Source organism: Glossina fuscipes, unplaced genomic scaffold, assembly GCF_014805625.2.
Source record: "Glossina fuscipes isolate IAEA_lab_2018 unplaced genomic scaffold, Yale_Gfus_2 1, whole genome shotgun sequence".
NCBI lineage: Eukaryota > Metazoa > Arthropoda > Insecta > Diptera > Glossinidae > Glossina > Glossina fuscipes.
In genome coordinates, this window is record NW_023998415.1 from 30508877 (window position 1) to 30529218 (window position 20342).

At 35.6% G+C, this 20342-nt stretch overlaps 2 protein-coding genes across 7 annotated transcripts in view; both read left to right on the plus strand.

The window, feature by feature from the left end:
- The window catches only part of LOC119632145 (mucin-5AC), a 43237-nt gene extending 41733 nt beyond the window's left edge, over positions 1-1504 (plus strand). For both annotated transcript variants that reach the window (XM_038024925.1, XM_038024924.1), the window contains exon 4: positions 201-1504. In XM_038024925.1, coding sequence (XP_037880853.1) covers positions 201-1120 — 920 coding nt within the window. In that variant the 3' untranslated portion in view covers positions 1121-1504. The remainder of the gene's footprint in view (positions 1-200) is intronic.
- Positions 1505-4817: 3313 nt separating this feature from the next.
- LOC119645223 (AF4/FMR2 family member lilli) lies at positions 4818-20013 on the plus strand. Of its 5 annotated transcripts, XM_038045270.1 has the most exons (8): positions 4818-4842; positions 6156-6595; positions 6816-8105; positions 8179-10614; positions 10690-10951; positions 11014-12813; positions 16978-17427; positions 17511-20013. In XM_038045270.1, the coding sequence occupies exons 2-8, from the start codon at positions 6560-6562 to the stop codon at positions 18062-18064; spliced, it is 6828 nt and encodes a 2275-aa protein (XP_037901198.1). In that variant the 5' UTR covers positions 4818-4842; positions 6156-6559; the 3' UTR covers positions 18065-20013. The 5 variants fall into 5 exon arrangements, with proteins under 5 accessions (XP_037901198.1, XP_037901197.1, XP_037901199.1 ...); XM_038045269.1 differs by lacking the exon at positions 4818-4842 and having other exon boundaries at positions 5599-6595; XM_038045271.1 differs by lacking the exon at positions 4818-4842 and having other exon boundaries at positions 5599-6595; positions 17017-17427.
- Positions 20014-20342: the final 329 nt, after the last annotated feature.

The window sequence follows — 20342 nt, forward strand, 5'->3', positions numbered from 1 at the left end:
CTCGCAACTCTGCGACGTGCTATTTACTTGCCTTGGAAATGCCTAAGAAGGCGCTAAGCAGTTCAATTCACTTTTGCTAAGAATTTTTTTGGTGAAAATGTTTAGTAACTCAAATCACTTTCAAATCCCTTTTGAATGGTGAAGCTCAACCGATTTTAATGCTCTTTTTTCTCTTTTTGTTATTATCATTATGTTTGCAGAATCGATTGATGAGCACTTCAGACGTTCCTTGGGAAATGATTATTTTACTTTATTTGCGAAAAAATCGCCTGCTACTCAACAATATAAAACGCCTTCGCCGCAGCCGACAAACGCATCAGCTTTAGTGCACTCGACAGGTACTCCGCCGCCACCGCCACCAGCTCAAGTAACAGCGCAACTTTCGGCTTATACTTCCAGCAACGCGCCGCCGATTCATCATCAACAACAACCTCAGCCTTTAATTTCGCCAAAGCCGAATGCAATGCTTCTATCCCCAGCGGCCATTGTGGCTCAAATGCAAGCTGTTAACCAAAATCCACAGAGTTCACCATTGGCTTTACAAAGAATCCCCGGGACACTTGCATCCCCGCAATCGCCTGCACCTAACGTCAACAACAACAACAACAACAATAATAGCGGTGGTGGCGCTACGAAAAACGTAACAACATCGCCTCTCTCTAGTACTACAGGCTCTAGAAACGCTTCACCTTTGCCCATGCCGCACACAATACCATTGACCCGCTTGAATTCCGTAGAAAATTCTCCGACTTCTTCGCCACGTCATACGCCACCTGTAACGCAAAGTGCAGTAAATAGTTCACCAACTTTGCCGGCAATAATGCGCATTAAAACTGAACCGGGATTGCAAAGTGTAAAAAATCATACACCCACTCCACCAGCTTCGCCGACTAGTGCCACAGCTATGCCAGGAAGCCTTTTAAATAATGCGAATGTCTCGAGCTCTAATTCAAATTCAAATTGTTCCGTATCTTCATCGACGACAACAAGCCTTAATAAAACTAACAGCAATTCGGGAAGTACAAGTGCTGAAGTGTTGGCTTCCGTAGACGATCATTTTGCCAAAGCTTTAGGTGATACCTGGAAAAAGCTGCAGGAAAGCAAAGAAATGCGCAAATGAGTAACCGCAGGATAAATGATATAACAGACGACTCTGACTCAGACTCAAACTCAGACTCAGATTTGGATTCAGAACTTAAAATGTTACTCAAAAGCTAAGACATAAGAGATACACTACTAAACACATCTATCACATGTATAAAAATTTACTACACTACTACTACTGCTACTGCTATTGCTATTGCTATTGCTATTGCTATTGCTACTGCTACTGCTATTGTTACAGCTATCCTTAATAACTAACAACACACATGCTATTTTACTACATCAATAAATACACAATATATATATATATATGTATATATATATATATGTATATTATTCTCAGTAAACTGGGGGCTGGCACTGCAACAAAATTTAATTAAACAAAAAAAAGTATACTTAACTATAAATCAAGATCTCAAATTATAAAACATTTTATAAAGTTATTAAGAATCTATAAAACTTTCTATATATTCAGCGAGAAAAGCTTATTCCTTTTTGAGGGCGGAGCGGCACATACAGGAAAGAACAGCTTTTCAAGTATTATTCATAATATAATGCGTTCGTTACTCTTAAACATTTAATTTTTCATAGTTGATAAGATGATATATATTTTCTTTTTCTCTCTCTCTCTTTCTCTCTCTCCCTCTCTCTTTCATTCTTTATTTTTGTCTTTATTAAAACTCAAAAAAAAAAAAAAGTTTCAATTTTTTTTTCACTTTATTACTTTTACTTATTTCGTAAACATTAACTCACACGATCTTTAAATGGACAACAATTTTATTTTATATATAATTAATAATTATTCATATTATTTTGTGTTATATGCAAAAGGCAAGCCTTAAAGTGAATTCCTATTATTTGATTAAAATTACATTACAATTTTTTGTAATTATTAGAAAAAACAACAAAATTGGGGATAACCAGGATAAATAAAAATAAAGGAAATCTTTTTTAAAATATAAACCAAATTTTCTTTGTAAAATCGAAAAAATATGAAATATATCTGACTATGTCTATACGCGACTTAAATTAATATTGCCTTAGATCTTAGATCTTAGCAGAAGGTCTACGAGAATTGTGCATCAATAATATCGGATTATCCTGCCTCAAATCATATACCGCATATAAATGGTAATAAGCAAACGATATTCGATTCAAGGATTGCTAGAGCAAAGAGAAACTTTTTATATACGTAATACGATATATGCAACGCATATGCATTTTACATCATTTAGCAGCACTTGATAGGCAATTGTGCATTGTGTGCATATATATATTAATATATATATATATATATATATATATATATATATATATATATATATGTATACGTATGTGCATATATACTTATATATGGAATAGATGAAGGTGGCTCTTTTCTAGATAGATAGCTTTAAAGTTTCGTTCTATCAAGCCGTCCTACTATGGCGCTAGTGAAAGGTGGCAGTCCATTGATAAGTAAAGACAAGATACAAGTCACAATCAGTAGCACATAAATGGTTTATTCATTTCACTCTGAAAATTTCAATGTGGGAATTCGAAGGGCATGCTTTATTATGGGCTCCATTCTGCACAGAGAATTGGTTTTCTTCTCTTTATTAGAATAAGAGCCTTATGCCAATGCCAGATCACACCCATCTTTATATTCGTGAAATGTTCATGATACTTATCTGCTGCCTCGTTCTAATGCCATTTATTTCGTCCTCTTCAGAAATCTTTTAATAGACTCGAATACCGAATTGCAAAAGAGCCCTGTAAAAATCACTTGGTTCTCACATTTTTGCCCAGAAATTTGCGAAGCTCTACGGTGAAAGAAAGAAATATTGCAAAATATTTTTACAAAATTCATTTAATGAATAGGAAAAACGTATTTGACCTTGGTCGGTAAGAGGCCAGATACTTTTTCCTTGATGTAATATAAAGGCGTGCGTGCGTGCATTTATGTCATTTAGCCTCAAGTGGGATAGAGTGAAGGACGTATCTATTTCAAAATATATATTCTTACACGATTTAGCAGCGCCGTGCTCCATAATTGTTTTAATTATATGGGATGTCATTTTTTTTTTTTAATAGTTGCGATTGAAACCTTAAAATTCCTAAAGTTTTCCTTTTTTTTAAAGAGGAAAATTTCAAACTAATTTTAATATCTTTTAAGATTATAATTTGGAGAAAAGAAACAAATTTTAGTTTATTTTTAGACAGTAATGGTAAGAAAAAATCGCGACTAAGTTGATTATATTAGGTAAAGCTTCAAAGTCTGAATCCTAACCAATTTTCATATTGTGATAAAATTATGAATACTTTATGGGGTCTTTGGGGCGTACAAATATTTGACAAAATTTAATAAACGTTATGTGGTCGTGTGGTAATATAAAAATATTTGAGCTGGATGTCGTTCATTTTAAAGATTTGATTATTTTACGCACCAAAGAAACATATTTCACTTCTCTTATTTTATAATATGTATATATGTATATCCTGAACGGCAAGAAAATAAAGGAAATGAGAGCGAAAAATATTATACTGCCATCTAGAGAGTAATTTAATCAACGCGACGAACTCAATCTCAGCCAATATCAATACCTCAAAACAATTTCAATCTGGCAAGTCTATATAAAATTATATCAAGTGTACTAACCTTTCAATATAATATGAAAGGTATTATTACATAAAATATGCCTTCATTAGCAATAAATTTCGATAACTCCAATATTCATTCTTACAGCTTAAATAAAAAACAAATTTTAGTCTCTGGCTAAATTAATAATAATAAAAAACAAATTGATTAAACAGCACATACATTAGTTTATTCAATACACGGTATGCATCTAAGCTAAGTAAATTCTATTCGATATATTAAATATCTATTTATTCCAATTTTTAATAAAGTTTTCAAAAAAGAAAAACAATATTATTAAAGTGTTAGGTTTTGTTAAAATTCATAATATGAAATGTATTATTTGAACGTCCTAAAAGTGTATGATTTTACGTAAATACTCTAAACTGCTACAATTGCATAGCTCGAGATCAATCAGTGAATCTTAGTTTGCTCAACAATTCACTTGTATCATTATTATATTTATTATCTACAGGCTTTAAAGTAATATTAACATTTATTTAAATATTTTAAACTCAACATATATTAATAATTTGTTAATTATATTTACGGTACACCGTAAATTGACTAGTATTGCCAAATTTAAGTACATATCGTAAACTGTCAATCTCAAAGAAATTCTTTGTCAATTTTTCATAATTAGATATCGAATTTAGCAAAAACAACTCTCGATTGTCGCCTTTTCGCCCAAGAAATTCCGTGTATTAATATTGTGTGAGTGAAATAAAACATTGAAATATTATCGATATTTATTTTAAACAATCTATAAACCTTTAACTAATGGTGAATAATGAATATTATTGTGCAAAAGTTTTACTAAATATCCTTTTTTTCAACGAGAAAAAAAAGGCATTTTCTTGCAGAGGCTGTTGTCAAATAAAAAAAAAAAAAATTTTTGACAGCTTCCAGAAAAAAAACAACAAAGTAAAATTAATAGTCAACAAAGATAAAACAAAAATCATGTTTGACGCATGTTCTACTAAAGTTAATGCAAATCAAAAAAGTGTTATTAAATAAAATTAATTTAATTTTATTAATAAAACAAGTTGGATTGATATTAGTTAAATGTAAATTGAAAAATAATAAGAAATAAGCTTAAAAAAGGAAAAGTGTGAGCGTAAGTATGTATGTGTAACAAAATAAAAATGTCATATAGAAGAAATAACGCGCAGTAAAGAGTTGCCAGCCATATTAAAACGAATCTAATAGTGTAAGAAAAAATTTTAGTTTTGTGTAAAATTTTAATAAAAAAAAAATTTTTTTAATGATATTAAAATCAGTTCAGTAATCATTATTTAATTCATTATTTGGAAAATGCAAATATTTTGCAATTAGAAAATTTGAAATTATAAAAATTAGAAAATGGCATATCATCAGCTGTGTGTGTTGTCAAAATATTATAGATGTGAACAGAGAAAGAGCGAGAGAGAGGGAGAAAGGAATAGAGAGCGTGTATGTCACTGAGAAAGTATAAAATACAAGGAAAAGAGCAAAAAATGTGAATAAAAGAAAATCACAAAAAATCGTGTCAAATCCAAACAATTGCAAAACAATTTTCTCCACAGAAAAACAAAAATTTTTACTTGAATTTATTTGAAAAATTGATAAAATGCCATAAAATACAAATTTAATTGTTTTAATTAACAAAAATTTCTTATAATCATGACAACTATCCTTAACACTTATACTAGAATAAAAATTTTCTTTGGAAAAAAATTGGTAACAGAAATAATGTGTGAAAAGTGCGTACAATAAACTGATGGTAAAAAAAAAAAAAAAGTATGAGCAAAGAAGGACATGTGAATTTTATGGAAAGTAAAAAAATTCTTTAACGCCTAATTATGTGAAAAACATTTTTATTAAATAATTTCAAGAAAATTTGCAAATGAATCAATATGTACAAACATATAAAAATTCGAGATTTCTGTTGTCGCTCTTATATATTTTTTCCCCGTCTGCTCGATATGTGTGTGAATGATTATTTGTTATAAATTCGGTTATTTATTAAGTGCTTTCTTATTATCAAATTCTGTTTTAGACTAGTGTTAATAACAAATAGTTTAGCAAAACAAAATGCAAAGTTGGTAAGAAAAACAAAATCATCTAAAATAGAAAAATCTATTAAAACAAATACTGCAAACTTTTGGGGAATAAATATTTTGTCAGAAATTCGCGCAAATTTGTTCTAAACTTCTTGTAAAGTGTTAAGACGATTTATATTAGAATTTTCTTGGCTGTCAACTAAATTGTGGATCTGGGCTCTAAGAACACGCGAAACAGTTGATCTTTTTCACACAATGACATCTTAGGGAGCAAAAACAACAACAACTACATACACCTTCGCGACAGCAACAACAATAACATTTTTTTTTTATCACAAAAATATATTAACAACAAAAGCAACTCTGCACTCTTGCTCTCTCTTTTTCTGTAGTACTCTACTCTGTTTTACTCTTATGACACACACAAGACGTCAACGTATTTCTGTTTTTATTATAAAACACATATAAGAACAGCAACAACAACAATAAGAAGAAAAACCATAAAGGATTATTAATGTCAATGGCACCTAAAAAAAAAAAAACTAACAAGAAATCGGTGTAACCAGACAAAAGTTAAAAAAATCGTCGCGAACATTTTTTATAATTATTGTAACAAATAAACCGCAGGACAAATCATTAATCACAACCGAGAGAGGCGTCGTTTATAGTGCTCTCCGCTAATAACTGAAAAAAGAGTTCCTTGAATGTTTATTTTATTAAAAGAAATTTGCTGAAGATTTTGAATGTCGTTGTCAATGCTTAAATCACTTCATAGTTGGAAGTCTTCACTGGCACAATGCAAAGTTTGGATTCATCATGTCAAGAAGCTGATGTAAGTTAAAAACAACCTTTTCTCTATATATATACATACAATTTGTTTTTAAATGGTCCTCTCCGCTCGTGCCTTAATATGTAATTTCAAGTAAGGCGCTTAAGTGTTTAACGCTATTTAGAGGTACTTTTTTTTAGCAAACACGTTAATCCATTAAATTGTAAATTATCTCTTCTTTATCTTTTTGCCATAAAACTTCCTGTTTGCCCAAACCATTCAGTTCATAATAAATGATACACTGAAAAAGCTTAAAGGCTCCAATAGTGGCAATAGTAATTCGAATTCAGCACCATTGGCCACGTCTAGCAATTTAACGCATCCTGGCAGCGCTTCAATACTCAGGCAAACGCAGCAACAAAACACACAATTATCCTACCATCATGCCGCCACCTCTCACAACAAATACCAGCAACAGTATCATCATCTACATAGTGCTCTTCAGGGTACAAATAGCAGCAGCAGTGCAACGAATGTTGCCGGCAGCGGTATTGCACTTAATAACAGCAATAACCTGCCGCAACTTTCACCACAGTCTCCTCTTCAAAGTCTGCCACCGCCTAGTCTGGTTTCAGCGGGTTATAGCCACAGTTACAGCAATAAAAGTTCCCTCATAGATTCCAGTTTGTTGCACTGCAACATTTCACAAATACCGAGTCAGCCGCCTTTATGTATATTCGAAGGTGACGCCGATGATGAGACACCGACTGATCAACCTCCCATAGAATTGCTGGCATCTTGTAATAGTAGTAGCGGGGGAGGATCTTTACATTTAGACTCTTTATCTTTGCTGACACAATCCACAAATAACAGTGGCAACAACAACAGTAGCTCTGTCATAGTGCCGCTGGCAGTTCCTTCACCGGTATCATCTTGCTCTGCTTCCTCGGTTAGTTTATCGAATTTCAATTCGATTACCTCTCCGTCACCGATTGTACCCGACTTGTTACTATCCACTCCGCCAGGTGTAAATTCCAGTTCATCAAGCTCTCATACCAGCAGTCATAGCAATAATAATAATAACAACAACAACAATAAAAAGGCTGAAAAACGTCCTTCCGCAACCACATCTAACAGTGGTAACAACAATAGCATCTCCCATCATCATCAAAATCATTTGCCACATGCTACACATCTGTTATCGTCGACCAATACGACATCTTCTTTAACGTCGCCTACCTCATCGCCCAGCAAGCGACAAAAAACAAAAGACTCGTCATTAACATCTCTGTCCTCTAGTACAACAACAGCAACAAATAAACTTTCAATACATTCTCCTTCCCTGGCAAGTCGAATTGGTTTAGCACAAACCTCATCAATTTCCAGCTCTTCCGCAGCCTCCTCATCGTCTAAACGTGGTGGTGACTTGTCGTCAGCAAACAGTGTCAGTTCTTCTACAATCTCAGGTTCCACGGTACCGTCATCTCATCGATTTTTCAACATCCATGAACGTATTAAAGAACATTACCTGCAACTTTTGGCTAATGACCTGAACTTATTTGCTGAAATTGGGGTAAATATATCTTTATATCACATCTTAATGCACGATTTCCTCTATTTGGCTTTTACTTTTGTGATTTTTTCAGCTTAAGCAACGTACTCGTTCCTTTATACTTGAGCGTGTGGTGGAATGTGAGAAACTCAATACGATTGTTGTAAATTTATATCCCGGCAACAAAGGTTATGCTCTCGCTCTACATTATGACGATCGCCAACAATTAACTGCCGAATCTGATGGATCTCTACATATTCTAGGCGCTCACTACGAATCTATCAACTCTTCTTCATTATCCTCCACGAGCTCCGTATCTACATTAGCGTTACATAAGAGTATTTCTAGTCGAAATTCAGCCAGTAGCAATCCCACACTGGGTAGTAATACAAAACTTTTTCATTCTGTCGTGCCACCCGACTTGAAAACCACAGAATTTGATGTGAAACACAAAAGAATTCATGATGCGTCTTTCATAGACAATTCATTCGACAGTGCAGTCAGCGAATACCCTTTGGTCGAAGTCTTACGATGGCCTTACGAAAATGATCAACTTTTGCAGTGCATTGATCGCGAAGTTTTGCCTGATTTCCTAATGGATATGCTGGTGGCCTCTACCGTAACTTTACAAGCCCCCCAAGATGACAGTACGGCGACAGCGCGTCTCTATGTTAAGCCGAATGTCTTTTATGGTGGTTGTGTAGTGGCTCAAGTGCGGGATTTCCGACAAACATTTGCCACCTCAACAAATATCTGTGATACGAGGCATGTATTATTAAGACCCACCAATGCAACCTTGTTTGCCGATGTCCAACATATTGCCACTATCTTGAGTCAAAACTCTTCTTCGTCATCATCGGCTGTGTGTTGCGCTCCCGAAGACAAACCAATTCTGGAAAGCCAATTGGTTTTGGCTACCGCCGAACCTCTATGTTTGGATCCTGACCCCAGTATAGGTCGCCATGCCATTAACAGCCAACACGAACGCCAAATCTTTTACACTCATGAACTCAGACGCCAGATGAAAAAGTACACTCAAATTGCCATTAATCGTAAAAGAAAATTGGATCAGTTCACTCATCATTATGGTTTGGAGTTGTGCGATTATTTAACACGTTTACGAGCACGACCGCGGAATGTTGGCGCTAGTTCAAGTACTTCGAGTAGCGGAAATTCATTGGTTAATGCGAGTATGCTAAGTTCATTTGCGTCGAAGGTGCCTAAGAGACCAAGAGATGTAATACGACCCATAAGACCACCACGTCTAGACTATCCTGCCAACTTGAAAGTGCCCGATCAATTGATCAACGTGGAGAAATTCGCAAAAATTAATGAACGACCGCGCGAAACCACCGATTGTCATCCAATTTTAATAGAAGAGTACATTTTGGAGACGGAGCGAGAAGACAACGAAGGGCGTCGCGTGATTTATCACATCAAACTATCGATATTTCAGCGGCCCTCTAATTCTGAGTACCTGGGCGAATTGTATGTGGATCGTGATTATCGAGAAGGTGAGCGCAACGGCGAGTCCTGCCGTTTTCCCTTAGGCACGAGGGTGCACGCCAATCGTTACATACAACAGTTCACTGAAATATTCACTGAAGAAGGGCGCAAGGCAGTAAAAATTACTCATCTAGTGCCCGGCCACCTGCCTAAAGTAACACACACAGGTATAACCCCAGAACAAAGACAAGCTCTCTTGTTGCAACAACAACAGCAGCAACAACTACAATTGCAACAAAGACAAGCAGCTCTGCTAGCAGCCCAACAACAGCAACAGCAGCAACAACTACATAAACAAACTATACAGGCACCTGCGACAACACAACAGCAACATATGGTTGTAGTTGGACCAAACGGTCAGCAGCAACACATTCTACCGGCCACCGTACAGCATGTAAGCAGTAGCACCACTCAGACTATTGGAGCTGGTCACCAACCACATCAAGTTGCGAAAAATATAAATATATTAGGTATAAGCAGTAATAATGCGGCAAGCGTGCATCAAGTACTAAGACAACACCAGCAGCAGCAGCAGCAGCAACAACAACAACAACAGCATCCTGCCCAAGTGGCAACACAGTTTCTTGACGCAAATGGTGCAACTGTTCAGTTGCAGCATGCCACACTCACTGCCACAAATGTCAATGCAACAACAAATGCAGGCACAAACACTGCCTCCAGTGGTGTGCAGCAAGTGACTACGCAGTCTGCTGCTCCACATATACAGTTACAACAAATTGCTAACACTGCGGCTGGAGTAGGCGGATCCGGAGGAACAACAACTACCACGCATCAGTTAAGCTTAAGCAATGGGTCTCTAGTGTTGGTACAACAACACCCAGCACAAAGTGCAGCTAATCATCAGACCCATCATCAAGTTTTACAGCACGCCGGCATAACCATTCAACCGGCTACAACGCATCAACAAAAATCTCAAGTCATTACAACTACACAAATGAATGCTTTGCCTCCAGGAGCAAATTCAGCGTTGAGATCACAACTCACATCCAATGTGCCAATATTAGTAAGTCTTTCTAATGACTATGATTTTTTAAGGTTCTTTTTTTCCTAATTTGCTTTATCCAAAATATTTTAATAGCAAGCGCAACTGAAAGCAGCGCCAATTGTTACTACGTCTACACAACAACAGCAGCAACTGTTGCATAAGCAACAAAACACTGCCAGCAGTGCACCGAATACCGCCGTCGGTGTAAGCACTGCAAGTAGCAACACAAGCACCAATCTTCACTCAAATCCTGCTATAAATGCCATTGTCACCAGCATTATGAATTCAGCTAATCAGTGGCAGCAGCAGCAGCAGCAGCAACAACAACAACAACAACAACAGCAGCAGCAGAATGGTAAGTGAAATTCGATAAATAAACATGTAAAATGTTTGACTATACTTTTCTAAAAATTGCAGCATCAATAAATACCTCCAGTACAACAACAACTCTAAAGAATTCTAGTAATGCATCTATCTTGAGTTTACTGAATAGTGCACCGGCAGCCATGACTAGTACGCCGGTGGCGAGCGGAACTTTTACTGCTTCCACAGGCCAAACGCAGCAACAACAACAACAACAGCAAACTGTAACTTTAGTACAACATACCGGCCATACGCTCTCGCAGGCACAATCCACAGTAATAACTACGGATAGTTATGTTCAAGCAACACCACCAAGGCCACAAACACCGACAATAATCGCGGCTCAGCAGCGTAAACAGCAGAATGAAGTCTTGCAAAATCTCTTAAATCCCGCTAGGAAAATTAACATTGTAAGTGGTGGTGGTGGAGGAGGAGGTGTGGCAGGTACTACAACTACAACATTTCGTACGAATACTGCTGGCAATCTTATCGCTGTAAATCTTGGTCAAGCAGCAAATAATGTTGCGCAACATCATCACCCACATCACGTAACACAACAACAGCAGCAGCATCAGCAACAGCAAGAGCAGCAGCAAGCATCACAAACAACTGTTAGAGTTTCAATGTCAGCTTTGGCCTCTCAGTTGGCTTCACCTCCAGCCATTATGACCAACAGTACGAATTTTGGTAGCTATACCTTAAGCACGGTAAGCGGCACTGGCTCTAGCAACAGTGGCAGCATAAAAATTTTAAATAGTGGTATACAACAACAACGCGTTCTGGCGAGCGCCTTGCGCCGAGATTCACTTAATGCCAATCAAGCTCCGCCGAATGCAATAGTAGTGGGTGTGGCTGCACCCTCGCCAGGTTCTGATTCAAATGCTTCTAATGCCAGCGGTTTTGCCGTGCCACAGGCTGCTTCGAGCAATTCTAGCAACAACAACAACACAAACACTACCACGTTGAATGCGTTGTTAGCCAACGCCGCCACTCCGTCACCCTCAGGTTCTGATCATTCGCAATCATCACAAACACAAAATCAAACTTTACTCGAGCGCTTAAATAGTGGTGGTGTAGTTACAGCAGGAGCAACAATGCCTAATATGTCGCCGCAGCAATCATCCGGGCAAGCACAACAAGCCCAGCAGTATATAACTAAATCATTGGTACAATCACCTGCTACTTCATCTATACATTCACCCATGTCCAGTCCTCATCCCCAGCCTTCCCCTTCACCGCACTTACAGCAGCAGCAACAAGCAGGACAGCCACAAACAGCTACGGCTACATTAAACCTGCAAGGCATTAATTTTTCTACCCTACAAGGAGCAATGGCTAATTTCCAAAATGTCCAGGTACAAATACCGGGTTTTACGCAGCCAATTTCTCTGCAGCTGACAGGAGGCAGTTTGCAGCCTCAATCAGGCAACGCCACAGTGTCGGTTGTGGCGACCGGTGCAGCAGCTACAAGTAACAGTAATGCTCAAAATACGTCCGCTGCTTCTCAAACTCATACACAGCAGCGAAGCCTTCTAGTATCCGTGCCAGTCTCTTCCAACACTGGTTCAGTGAACGTGCAGGAACAACATGGCGCCCAAAGTCAACATACTATCACATTACAACCACAACAATTGCATCAACAGCATGGATCTGGAGCGGCAGGTACCATAGTTAATTTGCCGGCGGGAGCGGTGGCTACAGCAACAGGTTCTACACAAACTGTAGTATTGACTAATAACTCCGGTAATGCAGCAGCTAGCTCAACAAACGCTAATGTCGGCGGTGGAGGCGGTACAGGGACTGCTGGCCCTGCGGGAGCAACTGGTGGAACAACTATGTTAACATTACCAATTGGTAAGTATTTAAAATCTAACATGTGAATGTAATTATAAAAGAGTAGAAGGGATTAGACAGACACTCAACGTCTAGAAAAATGAAAAAAGAGTTTCTAAAGAACTCAGAAATAGAAACAAGTTTCAGTCGTTCAGAGAAAGACTAAATATAATATTTATAGTTTTTTTTTTCAAATAGAGAAGCAAGTTATAATAAAAGGTGAGCGATAACTGTACGTTCGCTTTAAATATATTTGCGTACGTTTTCGCAGCAGACTGAATGAAACAAATGCCTTCAAATTCTCTAGAAAATATCGAACTGATATTTCCATCAGCTATTTATTAAAGAAGTACCGCGAATGTTTATACCTTTGTTAAGATGTTGTGACTCGAAATTAAAAAGCATTTCTTAGTGACGGTCAAGGTTTTCATAACGACTGCCTAATTAAAGCAAAAAATTTATGCCATTTCCTAGTCCAGTCAGCTTGGCAGTTTTCTAGATACTTTCCGGAATTTCGAAATTTTCTTAATCGTAATTGCCATGACATAAATGGGGATTTTGAAAAAGTTAAAAATTACCTTAAGTGATATATTACGTCAAGGATGATGGTCGACTTTTTTAGTTAAGACTTCAATTTTTTTTTTTTTTTGAGGAAAAATTAGGTACCTCGGAATAAGACGATCTTCTTTTATGTCCAAAACACTAATCGAAATGACGTGAACAGATTCATGGGAGCTGCTACGATCATTATATACTTTCGTTAAACTTAAGCACAATGTTTTCTTTTTTCTCGTACACTAACGGGTTTTGATTCAAGACCGTAAGCTTTTGAAATGATGGCCTTTGTGACGACTCCTCGCATAATATTCCATTTGGAAAAAGTTGTTTTATATGAAAAAAATTGCATAATTTTTTAAGATTCCTTGATAAAATTCTGTTGAAATTAGGACATTGACCTACAAAATATATGTGGGAAACTTGAATGGAATGGCGTAATTTTTTCAACTAACTGCCATATAGCCAGTCTTATGAAAGATAAGCTTCGTTCGTCATAATAGTAATTTGACAAAAAAAATGAACTTAACTAAATTCAGACCACATGGATCTATTTTTTCGGGTCTTACCTAACCTAAAAGTGTTATGAGAAGTAAGCTTTGGTTATTGCTTAGCACGAAAATTAATGAAGAATCATATTAGACGTAATGATGTAGGGTATTTAGTCGTCGCCCTCACTTGTCTACAATATTTTTACTTTCACAATAGTTTCCGTCGAAGTTGTTGATTAAAGGATAAGTCCTACGACCGCATGTGGTCATGCAGAAGTATGAACCGCCGAACGTCGGAGACTAAATTCTGCACTTTACTATATCTGTTATTCAGGAATTGGGGGCACACAGTGATATTTTATCTCATTACTAACACTTGGAAATATGATTTAGATACGTCTTTCACTTTGCGTTCACTTCACATAGAATGATATTCTCCTGGCTGCAAAATGTAAAAATAGGTTATTTTTGAAAATAGTCTTCTTCTTTTTCTTCTTCAATATTCTGCGAATTGACAACAGATGATACTCCGCGTTATAGATAAAAGGCACAGTATGAATACAAATTTCTTTGCTCACAAGCAGTTAAAGGAATGTAAAAAAAAAAAAGCAAGAAAATTATATTCGGTTGTGCCCGAATCTTTTATATACTACTAATCACGGTTAACGTAAAAAAGAGAAAAAAATATAAAAGAACTAAATTTTCATGTTCCATAATATGAAGTGGGCCCAATTGATTTTTTCTACTTTCAAAAGAAAAATGATTGTCGCATAGACGGGTGGGCGATATAGGCGACATCTTCATTTTCGCTAACGGGAGAATATTTACCTCGGTTGCGCGGACAAATAGATGGACAGACAAACAGGCGGACGTTTTTTGGATGCATTACAAATATGAAACTGGCCAAGAACTTATATACTTCATGGGGTTTTTGAAGCTTGTTTCTGCGTCTTATAAAAGTAATGGAAAAAAAAATCAAATTTTGATACACTGTAATACTGAGTAAGCGTGGGCAATTTTTTCCAATTCTATGCCGGTGCTACGACATAGAACCCGTGTTCAATGAATGTGTTCAAATTTTTGTGGATTTATCTGCTACAGGAGTGACGTAGGAGTAATGAAAAAAACATTTTTTTTTTTTTATTACTTTTGAAAAACAAAGGTGTTCTCAGTTTACGTGACGCTGTGGACGTGTCCTTCGATCGATTTGGCACCATTTTGTTTATCAAACTGTGTGCGGGAACTTGCAATGCCTCTGCCGAATTTGAAGTCGATAGCTTTATTTTTAAGCGCAGAATACTGTTTACAACAGATATAACATATAGACCCACAGGCGGGCATGCTTAACTCCATTTAAAATTTTACGCTGATCAGGAATATATATATATAGAGTCTGTGATGATTACTTCTGGGCTCATCCTTCGGTGATAAGTATAAAAAAAAAAAAAAAAAAAAAAAAAAACTCATTAGATTGAACGAAGTCACTTATATTTATCATATTTGCTTACGGTGTCAAATATTATTCATCTCTGAAAAGGCCAATAAAGATTTGTATTACTCGTATTGGACTGGCTATCGAAACTGCTCTAACATTTTCATTCGGCGCCAAATTAAGATTTCGATTAAAGAAATCGTTCCTGTCCTTCGGGCGGAGTTTTGATTAAAATTAAATTTACCCTGACATATATTTAAAAAGGTTTAATTAAAATTTGGCTTCAGTTGATACCGCGAAGATAGTTTATGATTGAAGAGCTGGGTCCAGCAACTATTACGTCTAAATAAACTCGTCTTTCCGAAATTCGTTAAAAAAATATAAATGCTCTTTAAAGAAAGACTACTCGCAAAGCATTAGTTTTTATATAAATTTTCGAACGACATGAGAGTTTACGGCATAAATTCAAGCAAATTATATAAAGTTGGGATTGGGGTTTTGAATATGTTTGCTTTCCTTCCGCGCTATCAAACGCCAATATCGCAGTCATCTATTTCTGTCACTTAATCCTCTTAATCGTCTACACTTCGTCATCCAGTGTTAATGATCTCTTGTGTACTGTGGTGTCAGTTGCTGCTTTACATTGCACATGTCGGCATATGAAATTACTTTCTCGAGCTGCTATGTTAGTAGCAAATATTTATTAGCAAAATTATGTCCACTTAGGCAGATTGAGGTTATATCTAATCTGAGAATTTATTAAAGGCTTGATTTGCTAGGTTCGATCGGAGCGAGAGGCATTGAGAGAGATTATCTTTGTAACGAAATTTCGCAAATTTCGCATATCTGACATTCACAGTTTCGCTTATGATACATTTTTTCTTTACGCGACTTATAACTCGACTTGTGAGCATAGCGTGAAAGATGATTTCATCCTTTCGAAAGGCAAAAGCAATAAAATACAGGTTCTCTCTGATGTTTGATTTAGTTAAGTACACTTAATCCGTAGGTTGGAGGAATGAGGAAACCGAAAAAAAACTACAAACAAATTATACATGGACTTATAAAATGTCTCTGAATAATGATTTCGTGAAAAAAAAAAAAATTCACATTAAAAAATCTTTAAAGGAAGGAATCTCTGTTGTATTAGAAGAGTTCTGTTAGTATTAAATGCCCCTTTCCCCCTCTCTTTTAGTGCATTAAAAACAGGATTCAAAGGTTCAATAGTTTCTTTTTCGAAATTTATTTTTACTACAAATTCAAATTGCACCAAAAAATATTCACTTTATTTTTGAATTTTCTTTTATTTTCTATTCACCTTTTTTACCTCCTGACCTTCATTTATTCCACTATCACTATTTTATGTAAAAACAAACAAAAAAACAAAAAAACAAACACTCGTAATATATATTTTCTGCATTTTGTTTCATCATCGACTCAATATTTTTATTTTAGTTTAATAACATTTTTATTTATTTATTTATTCGTTTAAGTTTGAATGAAGAAAAAAAAAAAAAAAACAAAACAAAAAAAGAATCAAAAATCAATTCGAGTTTAGATGGGTAGGGTTGTGTTTTGCTCGTGAATAACTTTTAGGCACTGATTGTTCTTTCATACAAACTAACCTATCAAATCAATCAATCAATCAATCAATCAATCAATCAAGTCCAATCAAATCAAATCAATCAATATCAATCAATCGAACAGCAACAAACCAAAAACCCGCGAATTCCCAATTTCTTGCAGCCCAAATAGTCGGCGCGGGTGTCCAAAAGCTAAATCCTTCCGCATTGAGAGCAAGTGCAACAGGAACAGCGACTACAACTGTAGGCGGGGTGGGAAGTGCGAATGCCGTTTCCTCGACGGGAGGTAGTATTATAGTGCAACAACAGCAACAGCAACAAACTAATCAACAACAAACACAAACGGGTAATATTCCGCAGCAACAGCAACAACAGGCAACTATAACTGTGAGCAGTACCGGAAATGCAGGGAGTCAAACAAATCAAGCCATACAGCTAGTTGGCACCATACAGCAGGGCGGACGTAATATACAAGTTGTAGGTGCAAAACATTTAGCTGGTAGTCGTCAATTAATAACGCAACGACAAATCGGTGGATCGACGTTAAAAATAGCCGCGGCTACAACTGTTAATGGTGAGTTAATTTTTGGAAAATATCCATTTTTTATATATAAATTAAATTGCAAATTTTTCTTATTTCGTTTTATTCAATTTTAGCCGGTACTAACGCTGCAATTACTTCAGCTGTTAATTTAGCTGCCACTTCCATTGTAATGTCTACACAAAAGCTACAATTGAAAACAATAAAAGCCACAGGTCAACCCCAACAACATCAGCAACCGCATCAGCGTATATTAAATCAAATTACAGCAAGTCAAGCATCACAAACTACACCGCAACAAGGTCAACAACAACAACAACAACAGCAGCAACAGCAACAGCAGACACAACAGCAACCTCAAACGCAAACGGTTATAATAGGCCAGACGCAGACTACGTCACAACAACAGCAGCAACAACAGCAACAACAACAACAAACGGCAGTTGTGCAGCATCAGCAAGCACAATCGCAAACGTCGTCAACGCAACCACAACAGCATATACAAATACAGGCGAGAGCGGGCAGCAATTTAAGTCCACGTGCCATTACAGCTATAGCAGCTGCGGCTGCTGCTAAACAGCAACAAGCTGCTGCTGCAGCAGCGGCCGCTGCAGCTGCCGCTGTGGCTGCTGCTAATCGTAGGCGTTCAACGACTGATGTAAATAAGTAAGATATGAACGCTTTCTGTATATAATGGAAAAATTCTTTAAAAGGACAGAAAGAGAGCGAAAGAAATAATAGATGACGTGAGGGAGAAAGATTGAAAAATCTGCAGGGTTTTTAAAAAATTTTTAATTTTGTCGGGAGATTTTCAATTATTAAGGATATTTATTATTCACACATAATGTAGTCATTTTACACTTTCTATTTGCATTCTTCTTTATTTATTTATTAATATTGCAATTTTACAAAATATTTATATATATATATATATATAGTTTTACAAATTTCTTTCCCAGGCATGACATTATTTTTTCCTGTTCATCTCTTTACCTACTCTTTCGAATATTCAAATTCAAAAACTAAAAAGGCAGAAATGATCGATGGAACGGAAAGAGAAGACAGACTTGTCCATAATATATATGAAATGTCTATATAATCAACGAGAGATCTTTCATTTATATCAAAAAAGAACAAAGCGTGTGAAAACTTTATTTCTTATATATTATGTGATCAACTTACGGGGGACGGTGTACACACTGGCATGGTGTGTTACTAGTCATAAGAGAGAAAATAATGCGTTTGCTTTTTGACTTTTAATTTTACTTTGAATTTTCGTATTACGAAGGAGTTCAAAATCGTTAAGTCAAAGAAACCACAAACGACAAAATAGGAAGAGAAAATCCTTGTGACTTGTAAATTGTGACTTGTGACGTCTCTTGAATGTTGTTCAGGATACGACTATTAGTCTTTAGCTACATCCCATTTCTATGTCTATTACTGAAGAGAGAGTGTTACAAGTTAGCAGGAATTTTAAGAAATTTTTACTTCTAGTTTTAATTCTTCTATTTATCATTTATTTTTAACATTATCATCATGATCAACTATAAAATGAGTGATTTTTATCATGTGTTTTTAAAAAAGAGAAGGAAAAGACCAATAGCCAATTTTTCCCCCTCTATATGAATATCCGATATTTCAATCATATTTACTCTTCTATTGCAAACATTAGTTTATTACTTATAAAATTGTACGTACACTACACATGTTTATTCCCTATGGTCCAACAATCCATTGCTGCTGCTATATTACAGTCCTTTGGGTTATTTTCTGCAAACGCAACAGCCTCCTATCCCTAATTTTAGAATACATAAGCATATTATTTGGTTGACGTTATATCTTTCTTTTTTATTTTATTGCATCGACATGAATTCCATAGTTATGTAATATGCATGATGAGTTCTTTCCCTCAATTTCGAGTGACAAAAAAATATTTCATGTTTTAATTCTCCTTTTTAGATTGAGTGACAATCATAAAGAAGATGAACTAGATATATATATATATATATATATATATATATATATATATATGGATATCTATATGGATATATATATATGGATATCTTTCTCGAAATTGAAAGCAAACAGGAAAATTGCATCCAAATTCGAGACAACTATAGTTTCTTCTTTCCCGATTCCCTCGGAATTAGAGAGAAGGGCTTTGAGATTTAATTACATTCTGCGCTTATCCGCATTTTGAGCATGAATTCTTCTCCTAACTCGCCGTTAAAGCATGCATAACAGGTTGCTGGCTTTTTCTTAATTCTATAGTTTTTTCAACTCTTTTTCTCTCACTTTCTCACTCTCTCTCTCTCTCTCTCTCTCTCTCTCTTTCTCTATAATTAAAGGAATCTAAAGGTTTTTGAGCTGCTCTACAAATGTAACACATTTTATACTGTTATATATTATAATTTACTTTTCTATAGGTTGAAGTTATGAAAGTTGTGGCTTCGGGACGTAAGCTATAACTATTTTGATTAAGGGTTTTGTTTGTTAAAATATATTTTCTTTTGAGGCTGTTTAACACTCCCATTATTAAGTGTTGTTGTTGGTGATATGTAATTAAAAATTTTTTGATTGTAAAAATGCTTTCACTTTTTCATTAAAATTTTTTTTTTTTTTTTTTTTTTTATTATGTATTATTGTTTTCAGTTTTTTTTTTTTCGAATGATTTATACTAAGTTCTGTTTTAGCTTTTTATGTAATTAAAAGATGATATTGTTAGAGGATTATTATTGATTATTGGTCATGTTGTGAATTAAGATATTGCAAGAATTGTAATAAAAATGCTTAGAACGATAAACATAATTATGAATAATGAAAGAATTTTCTACTCCCGCAACCACACCATACATTATTGTGTTAGAGAAAATTTATATAGCAACAGCTATAATGTAATCAGTTAATATTTGATGTATATGTATATATATGTATATGTATATGATAAA

Coding starts and splice junctions, on each gene's coding strand:
- LOC119645223 (XM_038045270.1), top strand. CDS start 6,560: ATGCAAAGTTTGGATTCATCATGTCAAGAAGCTGAT. Junction 6,596..6,815: donor CATCATGTCAAGAAGCTGAT/GTAAGTTAAAAA, acceptor CAAACCATTCAG/TTCATAATAAATGATACACT. Junction 12,814..16,977: donor TATGTTAACATTACCAATTG/GTAAGTATTTAA, acceptor TCAATCGAACAG/CAACAAACCAAAAACCCGCG.